We start from the raw sequence: 20,500 nt of genomic DNA, 5'->3' as shown, positions 1-20,500 counted from the left end.
TAGCCTTCTGAGCAATGAAATAACTATTGGTAATAGCTAAATTGTCAACAGACTTCAGTGGTAACTCATCAAATAAAGTAAGACTTTATTTTTGCAATAAATTGTTCATGATGCTTACCTGCTTGGTATGTATAATTTTAACCCTTACTCTGATCACATGAGGAAGACTGGGACACTAGGAAGTTTTGAACCTGGTACAGAATTTTGGCAACTTGTCTCTCAACTGGAGTTTATTATATCATAGTATAGAATCCCATCCGTATTTACATAGTGTTCTTTCACGCTTGATAAATAGTGACTTAAGATATTAGGTTTGAAAGGGTTCTTTTTTTTGCCTCTTCATGAATGAAATGAAGATATCTATACATAGACAACAAGTAAAAGGACTGGTTGCAACAATGTGAAATTAATATATTCACAGACCAGTAGACTTTTGTAATTAACAATAGTTAAATAAATCTGAACTGTTCTGTGATTTTGCTCCAAGTGCTAGTTCTTGATTCATTTTGGTTCAGATCCATCTGAATAAATATTACGAAATGTTTTCAAAGAAATGTGTTGAATATGTATTAAAAACAGATTTTACTCAGTTTGTCAATAATGTCATCTCTACTAATAAGGTAACAACTGATTGGTTCTCACAGAGGAAACTGCACTGCAAACAAGATGGGGAGGAAGGAACAGAAGAAGACACAGAGGAAAAGTGTACCATCTGTTTGTCTATATTGGAGGAGGGTGAAGATGTCAGGTAAATAGTACCACTGAGTATTAGAATATAATGTTAATGTTCTGGCTTTGAGACCGTACTTGAATATGGTACACTATTCTTTGCAATACTCCCTAGGTTAACAGTTATAGTTAAAGGCTATCTGTCATTGAACCAGTAAATAAAACAAATAGCAATTCAAAACACACATTGTTCAGTCTGTATTGTCTTTGGGTAGAACGTAGGTTATTTTCTTATGGTCTTCCATAAGTTGACTGTCTGTCTGATAACATGAGCCCAAGCTGATACCTTGAATTAATCAGGACTGTCAATTTTAGTTTTTCTGGAGTAATGCTACTTAAGCTGTAACAGGTTTAAATCAGTGTAATAAAGCAGAAGCTAGCTGATGCTTGACTTCATTGCCCATATGCATTTCTTCTTAGAACTAGACAAAATGCAGGTTTAACTGGAAAGGCTAGTGAAACTTGTGGAAAAACATGCACATGCAAAAAGAATAGACACCTCAGTCCAAAACCCACATTACTGTTTTTCCAGTGGGTATGTTGATATGGAAATGCTTTATTAACACTAATGTTTTTCTGTTCTGATGACAGGCGCCTTCCGTGTATGCACCTTTTCCACCAAGTATGTGTCGATCAGTGGTTGATTACTAACAAGAAGTGCCCCATTTGCAGAGTGGACATTGAGGCTCAACTGCCTAGTGAAAGTTGACAGCGCTTTCCAGAACTCTTGTCCTCCCTCTTGCTCCCTCTCATCCTTCCTGGTACTGCAGTCAACCAAAGATGGCATGACTTACCTGCGCAGATTTGGAAGCATTGAACCTAGAGTGCTGGCTCTGCTATATGGTACAACTAATGCTAGACCTACAGTTTATGTAGAAGACAGTTGAGTTTCAGTGTATTTATAAAACTTTTTTTAGGTTTTACATTTTTTTCTTTTAATTCATTACTGTATTTTTGCATGGTTCCTTGTATTGCATTTGTTTGCACATATTATGGGCTTTGTGACCCCAAACTTGCAGGCAAGATTAGCTGCTTTAGTAAGTAGAATTGTGTGGTCTCTTTTTTTGGTTTGTTTTACATAGTATCGAGCTTTGAAAGTATGATTTCACTCATTACTAACCTCGGATTCCTTAATTTAATCGATCATATATTTTAGTTTAAATGTATAAAGATCATCTAGAAAAGGATAATATTAAGTATTGAGACATTCCTTAATTAGGAAAAAATGGCTGCTGTATATTTACAATATCAGTTCTGAGTCAAATAACATCCTTAATACTGGGAACAGAATATGAACTATATTCAGTTTGACTGATACATATAGCATACTCATCACCAGAGTTTTTGTCTGATCAGATTTTTGTGTTCGTTTTTAAAATTTCAGCACAATGCAGATATATTTGAATGTCAATATTAAACATTTAGACTGCTGTTCAGATTGTATTTATCATTTTCCTCCTATGTCTAGAAATTTGAATCCCTACCTTAAATATTTGCTGCTGTGAAACAGCTCTAGTGAACACTAAATGTTGATTTCAGTTAGCTGGATTGTAGATACTTGAGATTGAAAGAATTATTAGGGAAATGGCAAAAGAGCTTAGAATCTGTTTGGTCGTCTTCTAACTTAAGTTGAAGTATCTGCGCACATTGAGGGGTTTTTTTTGGTTCGTGGTTTTCTTTGTTTAAATATAAACCCATTCAATAAGGACTTAGAGCTGCAGGGTTTTTGGTTTTTTTGGTTTGGTTTTTTTTTTTTTTTGGCAGATATACATGCATTCGTAGAACTTTTAAGGATTCCAGGCTTGCCTTGGGATTTTTACTAGTTTTAAAGTTAATAAAGTTAGCTAAATCCCACCTGTCTCTTGTTTTATTTTTCATTAGTAAATGGAAAGCCTGTAAATTTCTGTAGAAACTGAGACAAATTGTGTGGTTACCTAGTATTTGCCTTGATCATAGATTCCCTCTTTATAAATTACCAACAGTCCATCACTGATTGAAATATTTTCTATAGTTAAGATTTGCTGCATAATATAGTATATAGAATTAAGTTATAATGTACTAACATTTCGCCTTTGGAGGAGGTTTTAATCCACATCAGGATTCAAGTTGCTCATCAACATTCTTTCACATATAATAGATTATAGTTTATTTAAATGTGCTCAACATTGCAAAATGCAAATGTGCAAAAACATTGAGACAGTATTACTGTCGCTTTGGGAAGGATGTTCCTTGGGGATCATATATGAACATGTCAATAAGCTTGCATTAAGCCACCTGCTTTGTAAGTGGATTGAATAATAAATACCTTCAGTTTCTCTTGTCTTTGTCTTTCATCATCAGATTAAGTGTAAAATGGTTTACAGTAAACCTAGAAGATGAACTGTTATGTTTACACTAAAAAAAGTGATCCCTTTATAAATATTACCTTATCTAATTTGATGCCTGTTTTTGTCTGGATAAAGCTGCTTCCCTTTTATATATATTTTTTTTTTAATCTGTTAGGAGTAGCATTTGCCAGTGCAGTGTCTATTGCTGGCAACAAACTTAACACCTCTGGCACTGAGGCTTTAAGTGGAGAGAAATTTTATTCCAGCATGTGTGATAAATGGACATTTTCAAGCTTAATTGCATTGCTAAAACTGAACTTAAAACCACTTTGTGCTTATATGATGGGGGCTATGGGAGAGAGGCAACACATGATTTGACTGCTTCAAAACCTGACATGGTTTTATGCTAAAGCTTCTTGAACATTGTGACTGTAGGAGACAGAAAAGTGAGTATGAAGTTGAAGCTGCATTGGTAAAAATGAATAGAAGTTAACTGGAAGGGCTGAACAGACACTTTCTGTTCTTCAGTGACTGTTGAAAAGGAGGGAGGTTAGTCGACCACTGATGCTTGAAGTCTGATGATACTCACTGTTAAAAGTTTCCAAAAAGGTACTTGAGAGACATGGGACAAAAAAAACCCCAGGGCCTCTGCAATAATTGAGACCCTGGGTATGTGATAGAATCTATTTTGGCTTTCTTACAGGACAAAGAAGCACAGGTTTGGGGGATTTTATTTTTTTTTTTAGGAAATATTTTATGCGCCTGATTTGGGTGCCTGGTACTAGAGGTATTTTAGTGGTCCATGAATTGACTTGTTTTGTAACTGCTACTGATACTGTCTTGCTTTTAAATGTATGCATAGCATTGTAATGTGATGTTGAACACTTAGGTATTTTCCAGGAATCACAGTGTGCTGATCTTACATGCTATTGCAGGGGCTAATAAAGCTGCAGCCTCCTCCTATTCCAGAAAGTTGTGACTTAACCATAATTTAAGGGAAGGGAAAAGAATAGGCTCTTGATTTTGAAAATTTCCACCACTTACTGTGCTTTATATGCTTCGATGCATTGCCTTAAGTTTTCTGCAGCATCTTTGACTTAGAAGGTAAGATTCTCAACAGTATGCATCAAATTACTTTTCATATAAAATTCCATTGTCAAAAGAAATCCTTTTGTATGCAATAAATAAAATGTTAGACTGCTATCATTCAAAATCTGTTTCTTACGGAAGTTTTTTTTTCCTTTTGCCTTGTTTTGCCTTTGTAAGTCTGTAAATTCTTTTGCATACATGTATTCTTACTGGTACTGCCTAAAAAAAATTCTCAGTGAAGGTTCAACATTTAGCCACAGTTAAATACGATAAACAGAACCATCTGGAACTTAGGAATTCAGGAAAACTGCCCTTATGAAGGATATAAAAATATTAACCTGTGTGTATGTGAGGAAATATATAATGCCAATTTTGGGAGATTGCAGAATAGCTGTAATTAGACTTTTCTGTCAGTTTAGGCAGCTACTGTGGAGTTGAAGTTCCTGAATCTCAGGACTTGGTTATTAAAGTGACTGTTACTAGTTTGTTAATAGCTGGAAGACATGCCTTCCTAAAGTCGTAGGTGAAATTTAAAGTAAAAGCTGTAACATGCATCTGTTCAGACCTAGTTTCCCCACAGTGCAGAGTATCGAGTTGCTCTTCTGAATGAGGCGAGCCCCCTCCGCACGTGCTCTGTTTGACTGGTTCTGTAGTATGTAAGTCAGCGTTGCTGAGGTTTGGTTCACCGCGGGCAGAAGCCCCTGAAGGCGGTTACGCTTCCAGCCAGCCGCCCTCAGTGAACGTGAGGAGAAGCGCGGCCGCCTCCTTGGCTTCGTCTGCCTCTCAACAGCTGAGAGCGCGGGGGCGGTTGCAGCACGGCTTTTAACTGCCCAAACTCTCGCCGTCAAGTGTTTTTCGCGACAGGCAGCACAGCTGTATCTACTTCTCAAGGTAAAAGCTCTTGTTTCGTGACCTTGGGCTCGCCTAAACACGAGCTGAGCTGAGCCACCTGCGCTGCGCTGCCCCCTCCACCTCAGCGCTCGGGCGCATGCGCCGCTCCCCTCACAGGGCCTGCCTTGCCGGAAGTTGTTAAAACCGTTTCCTCTTTGGGAGGGGCCTGAGGAAGTGGACCAATCGAGCACCTGCATCGTACGAAGCTGCCCAATAGGAGAGCGGGAGGGGGTTTAAGGGCAGCCGCGGCAGCGCGAGATACTAGTCGCCGGTGTCGCTCGAGGCAGAAGCGGGTCTGTGAGGAGAAGCGCTAGCGGCTCCCGTTATCTCTGTGCCGATGGCGCTGCCGGCGTCGCGCCGCGCCGCTGTGAGTACTGCCTGCGCCGCGGGTGGGAGACGGGAGTCGGTCCGGCGGAAGGAGGGAGGGAGAGAACGGGCGAGCGAGCCAGCCAGCCAGCGGGCGAGCCGCCCGCAGGCCCTGCCGCTCTTTCCCCTCAGGCAGCTAAACGCTGGGGCCGCGGCGCGAGCGGGCTGGGGAGGGCCCTGCCCTGCAGTAAGGGCGGGAGGTGGCGGCGGCTCTCGGCCCTGTGTCTGGCCAGGAGCCCCCCTGTGCTTATGCGGGTACGAGCAGCAGCTGGAGTGAAGCGGGGCGTGCGGCTGGGCTGCGGGGGGCGGGGAGGAGATGAGCTGGGGTAAGCTCTGAGGGAGTGGGGGGGAGGGGAGGGGGGTGGTGTGTGCGCGCGCAGCCCTCGTCCTCTGGGGTTGGAGGGCATGGGCACCTCACCTGGCACTGCCCTCAGCTTGCACCTGGCCTTGGCCGCCTGCTCCTCCCCCTCAAAGTGTGGGGAGGGTCTGTGGGAGGAAGGGAGAAAATTAAAGCTACTTAACGGGAAAGTGCGGGAATGGAATACAAGAACCACTTTTCTACCGTTTAAACCATTTTCTAATGGTTTAAATGAAACTCGATATGTACATCTTGAAACCTAGTGGATTCAAGGATGAAAATAAACGTCAAAGGATGTTTATTTTTGTATGCATAACATAACTTTTTTATTTACGTGGTATGTATGTAACAAAGAAATGGCTTTGTTTGTCTTCATGGGAATACTGCTATAGTTACAAAGTGTGTAGATACAATAAATAGCCAAGTAGCAGGTAAGCACTCTAATGTTAAAAAGCTGTCAGTGAGGAAGAACGAGATAGGGTGTATCACTCTAATCTTGCAACACAGTTTCAGAGAGTACAATACTGTCTGAAACCTATGCAGAGGAGAGTTCTTCCTCAGAGTATGTGTGAATGGGTAGGAAATAAAAACTGGTTGACTAATGGATAGCACACACAGAGGTACACTGCTAGTAACTGTATAATGGAGTTATGCATCTGAAAACTAAATAAAGTTGGTCTCTGTCTCTTAAGCTGCAATTCTATTGTTTTAGGTCACTAGAGGGACGGAGAATGCTGTGATTGAACTTAAAAGTAAAGCCAAAACTCACCTCACTGGCAAAAGGGGTGCTTTGGAAGAAATAGGAAATAAAGTTGCAACAAGAGGAGCACATGTAGCTAAGGTAAAGGAACATTTGAAATCCATAAAGAAAAGATGGATTACTAGCTCTGTACTAATAATAATTGTTTCACTACAGAAAACAGAATGCTTGAAAGCATCCATAAAGCCTACAAAAGCACCTAGTAAGACGACAAATGGAATTGTACTGCCTAAACCTCCAGCGGCTGCAAATCGAGCATGCAAAGAAACTGGTGTTCCAAAGGTAGGAAGTAATGATACTGTTCTGATTCTTAATTTGATTTGCAACTTAGAGCTCTAACTTCAGAATAGTTTATCTGTAGATGTATCTCATTTCCCTGCTGAAAAAGCAAAGCCTCCCTACTGAGGTTTTGATTTAATGCATGTTGTGCTTAAAGGCTAACATTAAAGTGACGGAACTAGCTGTTGAAGTACTGGATGAAGTTTCTGCTTTAGCAGGCAAATACTAGAAGGTCTTCTGATTCTGTCTGTATGGCATCTTGGTGAAAGCTTGCTGTGCTGGAATGTAAGCTCAGTTTCAACTTCTTTTATCTTCAGCAATTGTATTAGTAACTGGGAAAAATGTGGAAATGAAGGAACATTGCAGCTTAAACAGTGGATATGTAAGCACTATGATCTGTTCCTTAGGTTCTGTCTCCTGTCCCTATGGATGTATCTATGCAAGAGGAGGATTTGTGCCAAGCCTTTTCTGATGTGTTGCTCAACAATGTAGAAGACATTGATGCTGAGGACTGGGGGAATCCCCAGCTGTGTAGTGACTATGTAAAAGATATCTACCTGTATCTGAGGGAGCTTGAGGTATGACATACTGAGTCTGTGTTTCTGCAGTGTAGTGTTTATCTTGTTGCTCACACAGCTCTTTCTCCAACAGCTGCAGCAATCGATCCGCCCGCATTACCTTGATGGGAAGACGATCAATGGACGTATGCGTGCAATTTTAGTTGATTGGCTTGTCCAGGTCCACTCAAGGTTCCAGCTTTTGCAGGAAACACTGTATATGTGTGTTGCAATTATGGATCGCTTCTTACAAGTAAGAAAGATATTTTTCAACTCATGTTTGGATTATGAGACTTGTTCAATGGCTACGCTTTTAAAGGAGTTTAGGATTTATCCTTTCTTTATAAATCTAAGAAACTATGAAATCTGCTCTTTGTGTAGGAGCTCTGTATAATGTAGCGTCTTAACTCTGAGGCTGCGGTCCTCTTTGAGCCTGTCATTACAGGGATGCTTCTGACTCAAAGTGGAAACTCTCATTTATGTTATAAGAATGAGCACTGTCAAACCGGTGGTTTAAACTGATAAATTAGAATCTGTTTATCTAGAGTTTGACATTTTGGGGTTTGCCTTTTAAATTCCTATATTGCAGAGTCATCCAGTACCTCGTAAGAGGCTTCAGCTGGTGGGTGTAACAGCGCTGTTTCTAGCTTCAAAATACGAAGAGATGTTGTCTCCTGATGTAGCAGACTTTGTTTACATTACTGACAATGCCTACACCAGTGATGAAGTCAGAGAAATGGAGATTATGATTCTTAAAGAGTTAAACTTCGATTTGGGACGACCTCTTCCAATTCACTTCTTAAGAAGAGCATCAAAAGCTGGCGAGGTGAGTACTTGTCATCATTATCTAGAACTTTCCTGTATATGTGAAGTCTTACCAGGATTGCTTCTGGTATTTTTATCACGTAATCTTACTACTTTCTGCTTACACGCTGGATCAAGAAATACTCAGCTATGAAACTCCACCATGTGGAGTAATAAATAGGACAACATCACTGTGGCACCCAGTAGCAGTTTGTGTTTGTATTTACTGCGGCCTGTGTTCAGTCTTAGTGGCAGTAATTTTACTGTTAAACTAAACATACCTAGAGCAGAACCCTGGCTTTTAGAGTAATCTTTTGTCTGGTGATCAGGGTATTCCCTAGTAAAAGGGGAGCAGTGTTGCAGTTCCTCATAATTTTTTGATGGAAATCTCGTATTATTTAAGAATCAAAAGATAAGCTTTTTCTTTGACTTGACCCTTTTTTTCCACCTCAGTAGTTACACTTGAGTGAACTGCCCAATTACCTCAATAGACCACTTTTGAAGTTAGCTGACTGATTTAATAAGAATCTCCTAAAGTCATTTTATATTTCATTCCCCCCCCCCCCCCCCCCCCCCCCCCTAGTGTGTTACAGAGGGAGCACTTGTATCCCTAGTTGGGCACAGCAGTGCCTGATACTGCAGTTTTCTGTTAAAATCCCTCACTTGACTTTGTGTCTAAATTCTAAATGGCTGCTAGATTAGACTGGTTTGGGCTCTGGTCTTGGTTTTGAGATGAGTGCCTGTTAGAGAGTGTGTTCCCTAGACCTTAATAAAGATTTCGTTGACTATTTCTGCTTTGTCAGTTAATGAATACAATAAACAATCCTGAATTACTATGATAAGGTGAAGTGAAACTTTTTGTGGATTAACAAGTTCTCAATCTGGTAGGCTGACGCTAAGCAACATACACTAGCAAAATACCTAATGGAGCTGACACTGGTAGACTATGACATGGTTCACCATCGTCCTTCAGAGATTGCAGCTGCTGCATTATGCTTGTCCCAAAAGATTCTGGGATATAACAAATGGGTAAGTGTTTTGACCAAACTCGTTGTTAGTAGTTTTTTCCTTCAGTCGATTGAACAATTAAAACAACTACTTTAGAAAATTGCGTTTAGGTCTGTAATAATGCTGGTGATCAAATGACAGTTGGACAGCCTGATGCATCATTGCAGGTAGAAAAAGGAACATACCATTAAAAACTTACTATCTTTTTCTATGTGAACACTGTGGTATGAAAGCATTTTTCTCTTGAAAGTGTTGAGTTACAGAAGGCCACACTGTAAAGAAAGGTTGGTTTTCATAATTCTTGCAGTGCATGTAGAGCGAGGAAATCATGGGCCATGAATAGTGAATTGTAATTCAGCTAGGTTCAGGTTCCTCTTGCAGTGGTTGCTTCTTTTATCCTCTGTGCAGTGTAGAAATGTGGTGCTTGGCATTGATGTGTCCAAACTTCTACTGCACACCAGAAGTTAATCTGGACCGGTTGCCTGAACTGACATACTACAGATCTTAGCACTCAAGGATAGCTCCTGAAGCTTAGGGCATTTGCTACCTGAAGTGATTGTGCCTTGAGCAGCAAATCCCCACTTCATAAATCTCAAATTTCTTATTGTCATGGTGCAGGATACAAAGCAGCAGTACTACAGTGGGTATACAGAAGACAGTCTTGTGCTGACTATGAAACATATGGCCAAGAACGTGGTCAAAGTAAATGAGAAGTTAACAAAATACACTGTAAGTATAATTACTTACATCTTCTTCTTAGTGTTTTAGAAATACCTATTGTGGCTCCTTAGGTAAAACGTTTCGTACGTTATCTTACAGCATATGCTATTCTGGCAAGCCTGTGAGAGGATGTTGCATTAGTACTAACTTCAACACATTTTAGACAAACTCTTCTCTAGCTTCTAACCTGGTTTGTTTGCTTGTTTTCCAACCTGTCAGGCTAATTAACCCAAAACTATCTGCCTGAACTTAAATACTGTATGTGTAAATCTTTTGTAACACTGTTCCTCTACCTCTGCAGGCTATAAAGAACAAGTATGCAAGTAGCAAACTACTGACGATCAGCACAATCCCTCAACTGAGCGGCAAGATAATCAAGGACCTGGCTTTATCGCTCTTATGATAACCCTAGGCAGCCAAGCACTGATGGTATATGGACTTTGTCCTCATTTGTCTATTGAGGCAAAACTACCGCTTTTTGTACATAGCGTTCTAGCCTTACCACAGATGTTTCAGACTGGCTCAGAGGGTGAAATTTTAAACTTGCTTTGTAATACAACTCTCTACCTAGAAATAAAGCTCCTCTCTTTTAAAAAAAAAAAAAAAAGAAAAAAAAAAGTACTGTGACTGTGAATCTCTAAGGCACTACCTAGACATGTCTGCAGTCTAATGTCCAAGCAGGACATTTGACTAAATAGGTGATTGATACAACTTGCAGTAAGATGTGCATGATTATTCTCAGTAGTTGTTTCCAATGAGAATCTCCAGGCTTTACAGTGGGTTGTACTTAGTAACTTGTTTTTGCTCTTAAGGTAAGAAGGAGCAGAAGAGCAGGTCATCTTTTCTTGGTGTACCTTAAAGGATACTAAATATGTATTTTATTTCAGTGCCTTGTCCCAAAGAAGTATAGAGGAACTTAATTTTTTTTTGTAGCTTGTTGCCTTCAAGTTTGGGGAAAGAAGTAGGCTGGCTGTAACAGATACTAGCCTTGTAAATCTTTGTGTTTTGGTGAACGTAAGACAATGTGTTCCCTTTGTGTACCTAAACAAAGGGAGCTAAGGTAGGAAAATTCTAAGTCAGTCAGTCTCCTGTGTTGCTAATCACTGTGTGCAGGGACTTTAGGTGTGAAACTATAGGGATGAGACCTTTTGAACCAGCTCAGCTCTTAAAACCTGCTCTGCTTCTTGGACAAAAAAACCCCTACCTTTTCATTGCCTGTTCACTCACACCACCCTCCCCAACCCCCACCACCCCCAACCCTCTATACCTGGGAGTATACAGTCAAACCCAGAGTAAGAAGAGTCTTCCTTATCATTTAACATTTTGCTTTCTTTTGTCTTTGTTTCTAATAACCATTGGTATCTGTATGCTCAAGGAATACAAGCATGTAAGTAATGCAGCTTTTCTGCCTCAATACGTCATTTAAGCCTGTTTGTTAACTTAGTCACATGTAAGTAATATTAAGTTACACACTCTTAGGTATTATCTAAGTTAGTTACACGGAACTCATTACCTCCTAGTGTCTCCTCTTCATGAGTGTGCTGGCCCTGATGTAGAAGGCAAGAACCTAATACTACAAAAATAGCCTAGACCTCTGCTCCCCCTGTGGGAAGGATGTTTGAAGCTACTGGTTTTTATCTTCTCAAGCAGACTTTTCTCTCCCATAGGGTAAGCGTAGCACCTACTGCAAATGGTCTTTTGAAAAACATGCTTGATCCCTTGTTGTGTATGTGATTCCCCCCTGGACTGAGGCTCTAGCTTCCAGAAACAGGTTCTGTGGTCAGTCATCTCTTAATGGAGATGGAGTTTAAGTATGCCTAAATTAGGCTTAGCAATGGTTTAGGAGGAAGGGGATTCAAGACTTTTAGCTGTATCTTAAAGCTTATGCAACTTTTTAGTGTCAACATAGGCAGGTTTTTTTAACTGCTCTTAAGAAAAAATGTAATGTGCAGCATTGCAGCTGGGTATAGTGAAAATGATTTGGTTTGGAGCAAAGGAAAGGGATTTTTTCCACAGAAATCAGTGTAGCAAAATCCAAGAGACATTGTTGTGAAGGGATCTGTTTGTATACGTAACTGACAACAAACTGCACAGAGAACAGACCTGTTCGGCTAACTGCTTCTTGTGTTTTATTTTATGGAGGTTCAGAAGGCAAAGCATGAATGCTGATAACTGTATGGCAAGCAACAGCCACTCTGGTGTGGGAGGCAATCAGACTTAAGCAATAACGCTTTTGCCATTTAAAAGGAGTAGTGCGTATCTGTAAGTACCTGGCATAAAAATTCTAGTAGAACTACTTCATGAATAAGAACAGTGGAATACTACGTTATACATTCATACATGTTTCTACTATATTTAGTTTTTATATACAGTATATGATCTGCTTCTATAAATGTACAGCTCTGCATAAAGACACCTCTTATAACAAGTAGAGCATTAAACATAAATCCAACATGGGCCAGCCATATTATAATATAAATCTTGAAGAAGGCAACATTGTTTAGCATACAGTACTATATGGTTTTCTGTTTTAACTTCTTACAGTGCCTGTTGGAGTCCCTAAGCACATCGGCAAACACAAACCAGTTCCATTACAGCTCTGTACAGAATTACTTAAATATACCATCACAGTAGGTTTTTATGATGGTAATATCCCACATGTGCCTAAATCTTTTTGACACGTAGCAGCATACTTAACATGTTCCCCAGAATGATCTGCATTAGAGGAAATGTACATTTAACATTATCTTCAGTAGATAATTAAAAGGTTATTGATACTCAGCTGAAGGCACTTATTAAATAAACCCCTTTCGAAGTCCCTGGTCCTGGACTGCAAAGCACCAGATGGTAGGTTTGAGCGTTCTTCACTTACTAGGTGTTAAAACCAGGTTTTAAATATAATAAATAATGGGTCAGTATGTCCATTGCTGTATGCTTCTGAGACAAAAGATCAAAGTCTGTGCTGTAGGTAATTTTCTTCCTGCTCATACACAACTTTACTGGTGAAAATACTGCTGAGAAGGACAGATCTCTGAAGAACAGTGACCTGAAAGCGAGGGAAAACATCTTCAGCCACCGGTAACTTCATGCCAATTTCTGTCTGACAGTCTTTTATATCTTGGTGACATAATTGTTGGGAAACAGACCTTGTTTCCCTCGTAGTCTTCCTGTCCACCAGCCAGAAGGATCTATGACAAAGAAAGCAAAGTAGTGAGGTTCTGTAAACCTTTTTTGTATACTTTCTGAGGCAGTCTTGCAAAGCTGTTCCACACAGTGAGAGCTGCCTGTGTGAAGGACTGAGGAGAAATGATTTGGAGAACCTGAGCTTGCTGATCTTTTGGCTGCATCACTATGCTATATGAGGTTGCTTTGGAGACCCAGAGAGTTGGAACTGCTTTATTGCTTTCTGGTTCTTGTGCTATAGCTGTGGTTTAGCCAGAGCCTGTGACAGAATTACTGTCCTAACTAAATGTACGGATCTGCAGTACCAAGTAATGTATGTGTCATTGATCTGTCTCTGACATGCTTTTAAGTGAACAAGTCTAATTGGTGTGGGTGTGGAGACTTCTCTGCTCCCTGGGCTATCCTAGAAATTTGCAAGCCTAATAAGGGAAGATAACTACGGCGTGGCTCAAAAAGTTGTGTCTTAACTACTTGTGACAGTGTACCTTCGCGATTAGTAGTGAAGTAACAACCTACGTACCTTCTTTAATTATATCAATCACATCGTTGGCATTAAAGCTAAGTTCATCTGTGTCCTGAGCATCATATGCATACAGTGCCCGGCACTGTGGTACCTGAGGCTTAGGTTTCGGCTGTGGTTTAGGCCTTCCTCCAGCTGGTGGGGGTCGGTTTGTTGTCTGCCTTCGAACACTAAGGGGAGAAAAAAAGTGTTAATGTGCTTCAATGCTTATGACTTGAACCTAAGCTTTATCAACCCCTCTGTCCTAATGAATTGATTCTAAAGAGTATCACAGAACAAGGGAAAAAGGATTTGCTTAAATGTCACAACAATTAGAAACAGCAATGTGAGGCTTCCCTGTGAAAGGGACACAGTGAGTTGCTGTTTCTTTCCTCCTGATGGATGAATGGGTACTTCCAAACAGCGGTTCAAATACATAGAAGACACTTGGGTGCTCAGGCTGGAATGTAAACAAATATGCACATGCAGTTCATGCATATCTTGGCATCTACACAGCTTAGTCTGTCTCTTCCCCTGCCCCAACTTCACCAGGGATACAGTTTCCAGTATTAAAAAAACCCCAAAGGTCTAGCTCGCAGGCTTGCTACTTTACCATTCTTGTGACTAAGCTGTAAGAGAGACAGCATCTCTTTTAAGTTGCCTCAGATTCCAGGGCCGTCTATGGACTTGTTCTCTTATAGTCAACTCTGAAGCAGCAGGGGAGATGCTGCACAAACTCTTTGTCACAGCTGTGACCACTCCAAAGATTGGGAAGGGGAAAGAGGGAAGAAACGCATTTTGCCAGCTCATCAGATAATAAAGGCTGGAAGAGAGAACAGGTATTAGATGCAATATGTCAGTTTAAGGTAAGTAATAAGTAAGTAAATGTGCTGAATGATTACAATGCTGCAGTGATGTATGGAGGAGACTGAACTGTGATCATGTCATGTAATGCCATGCTAACATTGCACAGCTCTTCCAGAAAAGGTTTATAGTTGCTTACACAAAGTCCTAGACTTAATTTTTGTCAATATGTCTCTGTCTAGTTCTAGGTTTGTGTAGTGAACTGCACCAGAAAATGAGCTTTGAGATAGGGGTTAAGAACATTTTAGTTCTAAATTTACATACTGGGAGAGAGGATTTTTCTCCTGTTCAGCATGAATTGACTTTGCTTGGGATGGATAGGATATATGTTATGTTGTGAAGCAGAGACCTAGGTATGGAAATAAAAGAATTCAGAACAAGTCTTAGAAAAGTAAAGTAGCTTGGCTTTTTTGCAACTACAGTAGTACAAGAACATCTTAAATGAGATAGTTTTGCTGGTAAGAGCATGGTGGGTTGTTTTTTGGTTTTGTTTTTTTTTTTTTAAACTTGGGCTTGTAGTGTAGTGATAGCTAGAAATTAAAGCTGTCATAGTACTAGTGTGTCTTTCTTGGCAGTTTTGCTAAAAATAAACCTAATTTTAACCCTCCTTAAAAAAATTGTATCTATAATGGCTGTGGTTTTGAAGTACTACATTCACAACTCTTCTAGCTCATGCCTTGTGTATAGGGAATGCTAGAGCTTTCCCTTTTGAAAAAAGAACAGCCACAGAGAAAAACTTATCTGAAACCCACTGCTGAATATAGTAATATTGTTTCTTTTTAGCACGTTAATAAAAGAGCTCATCATAATACTCAGGAAGGCAGCCTTGCAAATGTCGCTTCTGTATGAGTACTTCCTTTGGTCTGCTACAGCTGTAAAACTCCTCTCGGATGTCTTGTTTTTCATAGTGGTGAATGTGCTAAAGAAACTTGAGGCTAGTGATGCTGGGAATGGTGCTGAACAGGAAGAACTAGGAGGAAGAACAGGTACAACCCCTCAGGGGTCAGGCATAGCTGCCTCCTCCACTCCGTTGTCAGCCTGACTCTCTGACTGGCTTTGGGAATTGATCTATGTGAAAAATGACCGGCTAACTTGGCGAGGTTAGTGCTGGGTCCAGTTGGGTCCCTGATACTTGTGCTGGCCAAAGGCGACAACAGTTTGCAGGAAGCGAGAAGTAAGGTGATGGAAAAGGAACACCATGTATTTTGCTGGTGATGCTGGATGGTGAGGTATTAGTATTCAGCACATTAAAACCTGACCTATGGTGGTGCCTTGTGGTGCTTAGCTGGCTCCCTTCTGCACAGGTTTCTGTGCAGAAACCCGTGTGCATGAATCCATGTCGTTCCCATGCAGTGGCATGGATTTGAGGTCGCTGCCAGTCCCCAAGAGTATGTATGTACAGGACTAGGAAAATGAGAGACTAAGCGGCTGCCAGGTCAACTCTTTTGAGGTATCTTAGAGGTCATCTGCTGGAGGGGAGAGCTGACCCGACGGGGCTGATGACGGTAGCACGTGCCCGGCCTGGGCCTCTCTGCCCGACTGCGGCAGCACGCTTGGGCCTGCCCAGCCTCCGTGGCACGCTCGTGCTGCCGCTTGCGGCAGGACCCTGTGCGGGGCGCGGGGCGCGTGTGCCCAGCGGCCGCGAGGCCGCTCTCGGGGCGGGCAGGTCCCGCTCGGGCTGTGGGCGGCGCCCCGGGGCTGCCAGCAGAGGGCGCGCGCCTCGCGCAGTCCCCGGCCGGCGCGCGCTCAGCGCAGGGCTGCCGCCGGGACGGCAGCGACCCGGTTCTAGTAGGGCAGTGGGGCGGCCCCGGCCTCGGGCTGGAGCTCTCGCTGCGCTTCCGGAACCGCGGCCGTTGGGTTGTGTGGTTGGGATTTTTTTTTTTTTTTCTCTCCCCCGTTTACCCCCAGGAACTTGTCCTCGAACTGCCTTTGCAACAGCTGTTCACAGAAGTTCCGCTTACAAAGTGATCCTGGTGATAGTGTGGCAGGCAATACGCTCTTCTGCTTGGAAGCAAGACTGTAAAATGGCCCTGGAAACATCTACTGAAATACACGCCTCAAAAACGGTTAGTACTGGCAGGGACAGTAAATTGTGTTGTATTAATATTATGGCAATTAGAAATGGGTCTTCTGACTGTGTGCTCAGAATACAGTATTGTTGGCATTAACACAGCATTGACTGCTGTGCCAAAATACTCCAATTCCTAGACTAGCCTACCGCTTTCTGAAGTCACACAGATGTAAAATCAAATTACTACCTACTTGTTTCAATGCCTACTTGAAGTTATCCTCATTGGGCTGCACTCTATTCCTCTCGGAGTGGGTGCTTTCCACCATTTCTGACAAAAATACTATTTTACACTTTAGGAAACGCAATTCCATGAATTGGCAGGGTGTACTGGACAGGCAGCAACTTGTGTAGTGGAATGTTAAGGTCTAAGAAATTACTTTGCCAGGCCCTTTTTACACGGTCCCTTACCTTGCACAGTAGCATCCATATTGCTGCTGCATGTTGCCTACAGCTATGGCTTGATTTGCTTTGAAAGAAAAAAACAAACCACAACAGAACCCAAAGAACACAACAAACAACCCTTGCTCCCCAACATCCTCTTCCCTCTGAATCATAAGCTATGTTACTAAGTTCTCTTCTGTCTTACTCATGCCTTCCTATAGAAAAGCCTGACTTTGGCAAAAATCCATCCAGAGAAGAGTGATGGATGCCTGTTCCCTATGTGTTCTGCTTGCAATTACTGCTGTGGCTGTTGGGGTTTTTTCCTACCGCTCTTGAGCATACAGTTATCAGTGAAAACTGGGGCAGACAGTAAAGATGTCATTCTGATACAGTGTGTTTTGTCATTTGTTTTTCTTCTTCCTTTGGACTACATTGATCATAATTGCCATTTAAAATGGTAACCAAGTAATAGAAGCTTTAGTAAGTGCTAATCATCCTTGTAAACGTGTAAGACTGAAACAGATGGGGTTGTTGGGGTGTACCTGTAGAGTTAGGAACTGTGGTATGGTGCAACTGATCTTTTTAATCCAATATGGTAGTCCCTATCTCATTCTGTACTTGGTGGCTGCTACATTCTACAGCAACGCATGTACAGTCACAGTTGTCTGACAGAAATCACAATGGCTTTATCCTATGGCTTATGGGTTTTTGTTGTTGTTACATGAACCGTAGTATCAAGACAAAGCAGAAGTCTAATATTAGCTTATAGAGTAAGTTGACATGCAATGAGAAAATTTCACCACTTAAAGGCACAGAAGTTCTAGTTTACAAAGATGGAAATGTGTCTTGACGTGTTAGTGTGTGCTGACAGTTTTGAAACTGTTAAAGTAGTAGTAGCCACTTGTTTCTGATTTCTTTCTTGCTTGAAGACTGTTCTTAAATGGAAAAATGCTTTAAATATGCCTATTATATCTTATGGCTAACACCTGGTGCACAGTGGGGAAAAAGGACTGCCATTAGCACAACTGAAAAGACACTCTGTACATGCCTAATTTTGCTGGAGGGCTGACTATCTCTCCTCGTGTTTAGGAACTGGAAAGCCCCTACTTAGGATCCCTGTGCACTTCTTTTGATACTGAAAAATCTATCAATCAATCAACTCTGTGTACACTTATTATATATTTGTTTTCTATGAGGTGTCTAATGTTCCCTAGAAGCAACATTGTAAGTAATATGCTAAATCAGTACTGTAGCCAGGTGGATCACACACAAAAAAGCATGCTTGGGCCAACAAGAGAATTTAGTGCAGAACATCTGCTAAGGAGCTTGTCTGACAGCTGAGAAGGGTCTGTTAGTACAAAAAGTTGATCTTGATATAGTTAAAAAGAAATAATTTTTTGCTGCCTCTAAGAACCTGCATTCATGTGGATCTCTGGAGAAGGGGACTGAGCTGTTCCCTCGAATCCCTCAGAATATTCCAGGGCTGAGGGCAAATATGTTAAGGGGCTGCAGAAGGTGGAACTGGAAACCTGGTGAAAGGTTGACTTAATCTTGATTTCTCCCAGATTACCCCATGTGCATGCTCTTCCATATTTGGCAAAATGATTTGCTGTCAGTCCTGGGAGCTTGGGTCACAACTGACAGCTCAGAGTAAAAATATCATGATTGCTTAAGTGTTAGCAAGCATAACAAAAATCCTTGAATGTGGCATGTCACTGCTGCATTACTTCAGTGGACAATGTATGATAAGGGTGAAGGAATGCAATATTAGAATGGGATCGTGGCAGATTCTGAAATACTAGGGCACTTCTTCCTTAGGCAAAATTCTTACTACAGCAGTATCTTTCGTTTTACTTCAAACTTCTACATCACTTTCTGGGGATATGTGGTGCTCTAGTTGTTGTGGTAAGCGAAGGCTCAGCTATAGAGGCTATCTCCCTACAGCGGCAGGTCACAATCTGTTGGAAGGGAGGGAAAGAGAGAGGCCATTTGGAGAAAGAGACACTGAGGAGGACACTGCAAGTTCTTAGTAAATTACAGTTCAAATACAGTTCTCAGCAGGAAAAGTCTGAATTTCCTCTTGTTTTTCCCCTCCGTATTATTTGGACAGAGATTTAAGAATGATGGCTTGTTCAACATACGCAGGGCTTTCCTACTTAACAATGAGGTATTTATCATGTATGTTTACTTGAAGAGCTGTGAACTATAGAATTGCGTCTGCACTAACCATTACTATGCAAAGGTATTTATTACACCTTACCACAGTGGATTTTTATTCTATCTGCTAATGTAACATTCCTTGTTGATTTAATATGCTCTCAGACAACCAGCTGTTACTAATAATTGTAATTTCTCTGAAACTTGGTTACATCAGAATTAAATCACACAAATAGGAAGTCATCAGCAAGGAGAAACACAAACTGCCTTTTCAAAACCAGATTATTTCTTTTTTGCTAGAATTGCTGAATAGGCAGCAGTTTTTGACAATTAAGTGGCACTGAAATTCCCACTATAGTAAAGCTCCACTCATGTTCTGCAAGAGAGTGGAATATAAGGGCTGAGTTAAAGTAGGAACTGTTCAGTCATTGAAAAACTTAAAATTTTGCAAGGCCTTTAACATTCTGGAGCACTAAGGTCCCATAAATATTTGACAGAAGACTTCTGCCTTCATGATTTCCACAAATCAGAGTTTTTGCCTGCTTCTGGATTTTCAGTCAAGATCTGGAACAGCTAGTTTCAGAGTTGAGAACAATTTGTTCTGCTTCCCTGTACAAAGGCCCTGATTTCTTGATTCTGTCTTTCTGCTACTTCTGGTGATTGTTTTGATGCTTTTGACTCTTGGCTATTGGGAAATACCTAGTTACAACAGTAAGACCCACCCACCCCCAAATCCTGTAGGATCATCATAGTAACATATTCTGGAAGGCTGCAGCTTAGAAGTCCAAATGATGCTGAACAATAGTCATGTTGCCAAGCCTTCCTCCTAAAAAGAAGGGCAAGTTTGGTATATGAGTTGAGAGTCAAAGCTGAAACAAAAAGAGTATTAGCCAGCATTTCTGGGCATGACAGCTGCCATAAAATACTACATCTACTGTTTATGATCTATAAACCAGAAGGGAAAGAAGGCCTAGCTAAACTCTGCCAAGTTTCTTAATATCCTTAAGTAGAAGGTACCATGCAAATTTAAGATACTAAACTAGAACTGGTTCATCTTCATTCCTAAAGGCCTACGATGGAGTATGTGTGTTGAAATCCTATGGAAAATAATGATACCTTTGAGTACAACTCCATAATGCAATCTGGTTAACTATGTACACAATATAAGTTTATCAGGCATAAACAGTTTGAGTGTGTGTAGCTGTTTACAGAAATTGACACTTTTTTGTCAGATTTAATGTAAAATCTTACCCAGCTGCTCCTTGGTCAGGTACTTTCAGGAAATCCAAGCTTTCTGGTTGCTGTGAAATCTTGCCTGATCCTCCTGACAGTTGCAGTGGTAAAGTTGGTCGTGTCATACTTGTATACAGGTTTTTCTGATTGGCCCGTTGATTTCCTGGGACATGGGGAAGTGGTACAAACTGTGGGGGATTTATTACTCCATTTTGCTGCTGACC

General features: G+C 41.1%; 3 protein-coding genes across 7 annotated transcripts in view; 2 read left to right on the top strand and 1 right to left on the bottom strand.

The window, feature by feature from the left end:
• RNF111 (ring finger protein 111) overlaps positions 1–1,617 on the top strand; it is a 41,184-nt gene extending 39,567 nt beyond the window's left edge. For 3 of the 5 annotated variants that reach the window (XM_059823679.1, XM_059823678.1, XM_059823680.1), the window contains 2 exons: positions 645–748; positions 1,321–1,617. In XM_059823679.1, the coding sequence (XP_059679662.1) occupies positions 645–748; positions 1,321–1,438 (222 nt within the window). In that variant the 3' untranslated portion in view covers positions 1,439–1,617. Of the gene's footprint in view, positions 1–620; positions 749–1,320 lie in introns of all 5 variants that reach the window. The other 2 variants (XM_009815812.2, XM_059823677.1) reach the window with 1 other exon arrangement.
• Positions 1,618–5,333: 3,716 nt separating this feature from the next.
• CCNB2 (cyclin B2) lies at positions 5,334–10,467 on the top strand. Its single transcript, XM_059823977.1, has 9 exons — positions 5,334–5,403; positions 6,473–6,601; positions 6,677–6,802; positions 7,207–7,377; positions 7,451–7,609; positions 7,946–8,182; positions 9,049–9,189; positions 9,787–9,897; positions 10,190–10,467. The coding sequence occupies exons 1-9, from the start codon at positions 5,374–5,376 to the stop codon at positions 10,289–10,291; spliced, it is 1,206 nt and encodes a 401-aa protein (XP_059679960.1). The 5' UTR covers positions 5,334–5,373; the 3' UTR covers positions 10,292–10,467.
• A 1,632-nt stretch (positions 10,468–12,099) lies between these two features.
• MYO1E (myosin IE) overlaps positions 12,100–20,500 on the bottom strand; it is a 95,151-nt gene continuing 86,750 nt past the window's right edge. The window contains exons 27-29 of the mRNA XM_059824116.1: positions 20,295–20,499; positions 13,592–13,761; positions 12,100–13,076 (exon numbers count right to left, since the gene is read on the bottom strand). Of these exons, the coding sequence (XP_059680099.1) occupies positions 13,000–13,076; positions 13,592–13,761; positions 20,295–20,499 (452 nt within the window). The 3' untranslated portion in view covers positions 12,100–12,999. The remainder of the gene's footprint in view (positions 13,077–13,591; positions 13,762–20,294; position 20,500) is intronic.

Source organism: Gavia stellata, chromosome 13 (genome assembly GCF_030936135.1).
Source record: "Gavia stellata isolate bGavSte3 chromosome 13, bGavSte3.hap2, whole genome shotgun sequence".
NCBI classification, from domain to species: Eukaryota; Metazoa; Chordata; class Aves; order Gaviiformes; family Gaviidae; genus Gavia; species Gavia stellata.
The sequence above is the reverse complement of the archived record's forward strand: the minus strand, read 5'-3'. Positions and strand labels throughout refer to the sequence as shown.